The following is a 7,842-nucleotide window of genomic DNA, read 5'->3' as shown; positions in this document are numbered from 1 at the left end:
CATAAACTGTTTGCATATGGATTGGGGGTTAAGCAATCAAGAAAAATTAACAATTTGTAGTTGGAAATGATGCATTATGGGCGTATTTTATTATTTTTTATCTCCTAAATTGACATAAAAAGTAAACTTTGACGATTTTAGAGGGGGCGCGCGCCGGATGCGCCCCCCTCTAAATCCGCTAGTGTTCTTCCTTTCCATATCTTATGTTTAGATATTGTTTTTTTGTATTTCAACATCAATGCACCTTGAATAATTAAATGTTGATAAAAAAATATCCAAAAACTAGAGAAGAAAAAAACACGAGTTTATATGAAATTTATTTTGCCGAAATCCAGTTGTTCTCGTTCATGGTGGCAGAGATCTATTCTGTTTGTCAGGGGAGATCACTGAGTGGGAGATTGGTTTTACGCGTGTAAATAATGAATTTTAATTAAAATTTAATAAACCGTTTTCGTTTGTGCCGATTTGACTAAATACAAAATATTATGATCGATCTGTCAAATTTGATTTGTCAACAAAGTGAATTAACTTATTGATATTTTGTTTAAATGGTGTAGCTGGATCTGCTTAGTGAAATTGTCTAGAGGTATAGTTAAGAATAGTTTTTGTGTTATTGATACTCACGGTATATTCATTTTAAAACCTGTGTCACATAAGTTCGTGACAAGGAAGTTAAGTATAGGTCAGAAACCACTAAACACTGCTTAATAAATTTCCCATAGATATTATTGTCGACTGACTGCACACAATATAACACTGATTTCTAGTCTTACACGACACCCACCGCCATATATTGGGAGAAAGCTCCACTTACAGTACACTCAACGAGTTAGACCCACTTTCCTCGCTCACTCGGATGGATCAAGTCGATGATCGCGGGTTTCCTCCAAGGGTAAAACTGTGTTGCCCTCGCTAAAATCCCCCTGAATTCCTCCGAGTGGCTGGCTTACCGCCGAGTTTGATATGAACGATAGCGTTGAGAATCGTCCCCTTTTATGATCCTGCGGCAGAACTCTTGAGTAATCAGATAAGCAAGAAATCATTCTTGTTTAGAAGTAATTAATTTTTATGCTTATGCATATTGTTAAGCGTAAAAGTTTCTTACATGTACCAACGTTTAATTTGTATTTATGTCTGTAAATGCCAATTGAATATTGTCTTGAATAATAAACATTGAATCATTAAAGTATTGCCACTAATTTTATTGCATCATAAAGCAGCCGACTATTTACACGATTCTGAACCATGACCTCTGACGTCAAGCGCGTGATCAATACAATGTAGAATATACTATTTATTATCGGTGGTTAAAAATAACTATGACGGAATTAATGGAATTTTCCACAGAAAACGAGGCAAGAAGGCCTTCAAATCCATGCGCTGTGAACTTTGGACGCGTGTTTGACCTCCTGATTTTCCGAAAATGTGTAACCTAGAATTTCTTAGATGAAATGTGTTTATCAGTCATTAGCAAAAACACGTTTATAACATGCATGTGCAACTAGTGAAATACGACTGCATTCTTGTGGTAAGCTAACTTCATGCGGCAGAGGAAAAAGAATAATAGCAATTTACTGGAGCCGTCGTAATCGGTTGAAAATTTTAATAAAATTGAATAACTTTAGCGTAGATTCTTATCAAGTGTCCGCAGAGTTTCGCGGAGTTAACCCCTCCGAGGAACGCCGAGTTTGTTATTCTTCGGTCGACTGATCACTCTCCGAGTGCCTTAAATTCAAACTCCGAGGAACGCGGACAGTCTATAAAATCATCGTGTTGGCCGCAATAGCCAGTGCCAACAATCCGCAGAGGGAAACAGAAAGTGTGTGTAAGAAAGCTAAAACAGAAGAGAAGACTAAAAAGCTGACACCAAAACACACCTGTAAGACTTCCAATGAAAACCAAAAGTCTAGTCTTTAAAGCATCAGATAGATTTAGTATAAGAAAGAGAGCTGAGCATGTAGGCAAACACCCAAGTCAAAGAGCTTGGGCAAAACTATTGGACACCTGATAAAAAGCCACCTGAAGAAGAAGGTCCAAGCTGCTAGGAGAAAGTAGTGATTTATAAAGGAAAGGAGAACTGGGAGTTAGTATTGAACTTGAAAGACCAAGAAAAGAAGTGTCAGATGTTAAGTAGAAGCTGGCATTTTCCACCATGGATTTACATCTTGATAGAAAAGAGCTAAACAGTTACCTGAAAAGAAAAAAGAACAGTAAAGCAAGTTAAGGACAAAGGCTAAAGCTTACAAGAAATATAGACTGATATTCTCCAAGTTTCAAGAAGCAATAGTTGTTGAGTGTAATGTTTCTGGATTTTTTCTCATTATGCATACCATCATTACAGAATGATATGATGGCACTTTGTTTGTTTAATTCGAAACTTATATTAACGATGAATGAATACTTTTTCACATAATTCCAATAAAATTTATTTGCTTTCAGAATACAAAGCGAAGACAATAATATGTATTGTTTTAACACTATTTAAACAAATATGATTGATTTTTAAGGAAGATCATCATAACTGATGCACATACTTTTAACGAAGAAAATGTAATAGTGCAGTTTCTTACATATCATTTTTTTGTTAGGAGTGCAATGTTTCTGGCAATTTATATATGTAAATAAATTGTGACATCAAAAATTTAAACAGTGATTAACTCTTTTGAAACTTTCAGAAAGTTCAAGGTTGTCTTTCAAATAAACATTTTGGATATTGATGTTTTAATCTGGCTATTATTTTAACCAAGGCAAAAACTTTTGTGTGCACACATTGCGAAAAAAGCACAATATTGTAACAAAAAACATATTTCTAGTTCAAAATTGGACATACAGTTGTTTTGAAGGTGTTAAATTGTGTAAAACTTCTTTGCCGATGAAACTCAAAACCATCTATGTTTACTATGTTGAGTAGTTTTCAAAATTTTGATGTGTTAGCTGATCTAGTAATTCATATGTTTTTCCTTTATTAAGTTCATTAAAAGTTCTGCTTACAATTTATATTGGTTGTTTTTACTGAACCATTTGCATTTTTGTAAACTTTGATAATTGTACATCATATGGATATGTTAAATGAAGTGATGTAAACACTTTAAAAAATGAGTATATTTTCTGCCTCTGGTACCATTTTTTTTGAAACAGCCCTATTTTGACATTTCTTATGTATCCCTGTAATGCTACAACTCTACCATTTAACACCAGGCAATAGAATATATAGTAATAGTATGCATCGATATTGAATAATAATGAAAAAATGGTTCAATATATACCTGACAGTGATCTAAACTGGATTGTATTTGTCATTAGAGTCGTTATATTACATAAATATATTATAGGTCACGAATACCGTTTTATACATGTACACAATCTATCAGATTTGTCCCAGATTTACAGATATCAGGATACTTGATAAACAATCGACACATGTAAATGTTTTATGATATCTGAACATGTTTTTGGCATAATGACATAAAAAAACATGTGTTTAATAGTAGGTAATACTATTTTCGTAGAAATTTGAATTTATAATGGAGATAATTTCAAAAATGTTGCTGCATGGATTCTCTGCGCAAGGACTGTTCGCTACCCTTTGCTGGGATGGTGGACGTCATGAGTCTGCCATAGTAAAAAAATCGTCAAAAGGCTCGTTGCGGCCATTTAGGTGGACTAGTATTTGGGACCAAAAATTAGTTTTCCCGATAATGCATCTGATATTGGAATCACAAAAAACAAACAATTTTAGCATAAAAAACATTTTGGTTTTAGTGGGGTGCTAACCAAAGACAGTAAAGTCAAGAAAAAAACTAGCAAACCAACGCCTTATCCATTAGGCCACTATAAGAACTAATACAGCAGAAGATTGATATTTTGACCTTTTAATAATACATTGATAACATCACATAAATGTCAATCAACCAATCACGAAACAAAGAATCACTCACTGCCGAGTTTTAAGTTTAAATTCAACTAGTTAACTCAGTATATTGTTTCTGTTTTTAAAGCATACATTTCTAGGCAAATAAGGAATTTCAATTTTAGTCAAAATGACACAATTTTACAAATCAGAAAGGTGAAAATGTTTTTTTAAAAAAACATTGACAATCTTCATCTCATTTAGAGCATTCTAACAGACCAATAATTTTTGAAAATAAAAAATAAAATACCTACAATAGAGTCCAGGTGAAATGTCTTTTATAAATCATATTTGCAGGTTAAATTGGCGATGGCAGTTAGCAACAATAACAGTGAATATGTGTGCACTCTGTCGGAGGATCTGGTTAAACAAGCGGAAGAGGAACTGAACGAGAAGCCCCAGTGGCGGAGCAGGGATATACAGGCACTGAGGGACATGGTCAACAAGAGAGCCGGTCAGTTAAAGCACAAGTCACATGTGGGAAGTTTCATTAAGAGTCTTAGGAGTGATTTTTTTTATCTTTGGGAGATTTTCTTAGGGAAATTTATGGGAGATTTTCAACAGTAGTCTCCTATTTTCAATTTAACTTTTAGGATTTTAAATGAAATTTTAATCTATGCAATTTATTTCACAAACGTTAGTGTGGCTACCAAAGGTTTAATAAATCCCTACGCAATTTCATTTAGAATCACAGTGGGATGATATTGAATAACAAACAATTAAGGTTTTTAGCTCTACTGGCCAAAGGCCAGAAGAGCTTATGCGATGGTAATGTGTACGTAGTATGTGCATCCGTGCGTCCGTGCGGTCGTGCGTCCGTGCGTCTGTAAACAATTGCTTGTGAACACAATACAGTCTTCAGTTTTGATTGTATCTCGATGAAACTTGTACAGTATCTAGATATCCATTAGAGCTCGGTTCCTTTCGAAAACCAGCCAGATCCGCCCATGCATGCCTAGATTATGGCCCTTGATAGTATAAAAAAATGCTATTGTGTAAACAATTGGTTGTGAACACGATACAGTCTTCAGTTTTGATTATATCTCGATGAAACTTGTACAGTATCTAGATATCCATTAGAGCTTGGTTCCTTTCGAAAACCAGCAAGATCCGCCCATGAATGCCTAGATTATGGGCCATGAAAGTTTTAAAGAAATGCTTTCTATTTTTAGCCAGGTCTGCATGAGCGAATTCTATTTTTAGCCAAGTTTACATGTATATGTTAATTCAAGTCTAGAGTTAAGGGAGACAATTTGCAAGTCTAGGATTTTGAGAGACAATTTGCTTTTTGCTTCTGCAGTTGATTTTGTGAATTACTTTGCCTTGTTCTTGTTGAAAGCCCAAAGGCCATTTTTTAGCTTTAAGTTCTGTAGTTTGCGCATTCATCTTAACAAAATTGGTTGTGAATGTTTAAGTTATGCACCTGGTGTCATTACTGGCCACACCCAGGGTTCACAGGTTTGGTAAACATAAATCTAGAAAGGTTTGAAAATCTTTTTGTGTGTTCGTGCATCCATCTCAGCACAATTGATTGTGAATGTTTGTTCAAATTGATCAATGTTGTCCTAGGATGCCCTTGACTTTGACCTTTTGACCAACTTTTTTTAACTTTTAAAACTACAGAAAATTTTACTATGAGTACAGTTTTGAAAGCATTTTTTTTTGTCAGATGACTTTTACTTGGCACATATTAAAGTAGTTCATGCAACTAATCTGCTTACAATACTTTCTGGGCTCAGATGTTGAACGTGCTACGTTTTCAGGTAACCCAAACACAAAACATAAACTATATGTCTGTTGCCTTTTACCCATACATACATGCTCTGGATTGATATGACCACAAAAGCCATGCCAGTAGAGCATAGGCCCATTTGGGCCTCTTGTTTCATGAATGCCGGAGCCTGGATTAAGGTAAATTAAACAGAAAATAAAATACTTTATCTTTACTATTGAAATATTGTGCATTGAAAGATAGGAAGAATTATATGGATAGTGATGTCTTCTCATAAAAAAATAACTTCAATTTTATTTTGGCCAGGGTTTTTAGGGTCAGAAATAACTATTTCTCCCTCAAGGATTAGATGAAGGCCCTGAATTATAGTTATCTGGTTTTGACTTTACAAAACGAACAATGTTTTATCATAGATTATCTTTTTGTTTCCTATAAAAAGATGATATCTGTTGTACTTGTATTTGTAGCATGAATAAAGCTTAAAGTAGTTTATTTCAATCCCTGATGTCTTATTTACTACAATAGTGATAATCATTGTATGTAGTTATTTTTTTCAGACTTGAAGATCAGAACAGATGATGCATTTTTACTCAGATTCCTGCGTGCAAAAAAGTTTGACTACGACCGAGCATTCAACCTGATTGTGCGCCACTATGAAATGAAGGCAGATGAGCGCAACAAACAGTTATTCACGAATCTTCGTCCAGCCAGCGTCAAGCACGTCCTAGAAGCAGGAGTCACAGGGGTGTTACCTCACAGGGACAAACTGGGCCGCAGAGTTATCATGTTCAGGCCAGGTCAGTGATAGGGTTAGCTGGGGTATTCCAGTACCCTTGGGTGTCTTTGTTGGTATTGTCAGTAGTGAGCTAAATTCAAAAGAAACTTTGTGTTATATATATTTATTAAGAAAATATGCAAATGCCAATCAAGTTCCATAGCCTTGTTCTTTATAATTGTTGAGTTATACTACTCGGTAAAGAAACGAACAAACAGACGAGCCTTTGTGTTCACTTTGAGGGGCTCTTGTTAAAGCGCAAGAGATTGGTAGTCATCATTCAGGATTCTCACTTTAATTTCAAAGAGTGAGGCCCCATAGAACACTTTAGAAAAATAATGAGTCCTGTCTGCTAGACTATGTTCTTTGTAACATATTCAAACAATGGGAGTCTCAACACACAACAATGCGAACTGTGACTTGAACCAACAGTTATTAGATAAGAAGTATCTTCCATGGCCGAGAGTGTAAGATAGGTTCATCCTAACCTGACTGTAGCGTGTTTTGTGAAAACAAGGTTTACTTTAGTGAGTAGTGAAAATAAATTTAAATGGATATGTGATAATTCGTTGTTGTCATGGATATGCGCGTAGTGATTCAGATTATGTTAATTGTCAAAGCGGTCTTTAAATAGTTCTGAGGAGAGTGCAGCATTATTTCTTGAGAGTTGTGTGAAAACTTTTTTATGGTCACTTTTTAAGCGAGAAATAATTCATTAGCATTCTAAATATTGCTACAAGACAAGGTTTCTATGATGCTACAAACAACAAGGGAGGTCATTACAATGGGATGACAATTAAAAAGGAGTTCCATACGGTTACTTGTTTTATCTTTGCCTGTGAGCAAGATAAGAATTTCTAGCATGGTTAAATTTATGGATCAACTTATCTGAGGTGGGAGAAAAATATATCTGGGGGCCATATTTAAGTTGCATATATCCTGTCCTGTCCTGTCCTGTCATGTCACAAAGTATTGTGTTGCATGTAGATAAAAAAGTATTGCTCCTACAAACAGGAAACTTCATACAGATGTTGGCCAAACAGGGAAATCATACACCTGCAATTTGTGTAATATTTTACTCTGTCAAACAGGAGTAATGGCCCTTGACTTAGTAAACTTTATGTAGTAAGTGAATAGTAATTACGTGAAAAATAATGAATTTCAGGACGCTGGGACCCATCAAAATATCCCCTTGATGATATCTTCAAAACCAACTTCTTGACACTATCAAAACTGGTCGAGGTGAGATGATCTTTAATTAAACAATAATTACATAAATGCTCAGATTCAAAATATATAATCACTGCAAGAAAGTAGAACCAATTTTGCTCTATGATAATTAGTGCTATATGTTTTTAATTCAAATTTAAGTTAAATTTCTAACAGGAAATGTTTTATATCATTGTTTTATTGTTTTTACAAAAT

General features: G+C 34.7%; 1 protein-coding gene across 4 annotated transcripts in view; it reads left to right on the top strand.

Annotated features, from left to right (window-relative positions):
- Window positions 1-459: 459 nt before the first annotated feature.
- The window catches only part of LOC128205360 (alpha-tocopherol transfer protein-like), a 23,627-nt gene continuing 16,244 nt past the window's right edge, over window positions 460-7,842 (top strand). For 3 of the 4 annotated variants that reach the window (XM_052906936.1, XM_052906937.1, XM_052906934.1), the window contains exons 1-4: window positions 460-586; window positions 4,208-4,364; window positions 6,200-6,439; window positions 7,583-7,659. In XM_052906936.1, the coding sequence (XP_052762896.1) occupies window positions 4,220-4,364; window positions 6,200-6,439; window positions 7,583-7,659 (462 nt within the window). In that variant the 5' untranslated portion in view covers window positions 460-586; window positions 4,208-4,219. The remainder of the gene's footprint in view (window positions 587-4,207; window positions 4,365-6,199; window positions 6,440-7,582; window positions 7,660-7,842) is intronic. The other variant, XM_052906935.1, reaches the window with a different exon arrangement.

Source organism: Mya arenaria, chromosome 10 (genome assembly GCF_026914265.1).
Source record: "Mya arenaria isolate MELC-2E11 chromosome 10, ASM2691426v1".
In the NCBI taxonomy this organism is placed as follows: Eukaryota; Metazoa; Mollusca; class Bivalvia; order Myida; family Myidae; genus Mya; species Mya arenaria.
The sequence above is the reverse complement of the archived record's forward strand: the minus strand, read 5'-3'. Positions and strand labels throughout refer to the sequence as shown.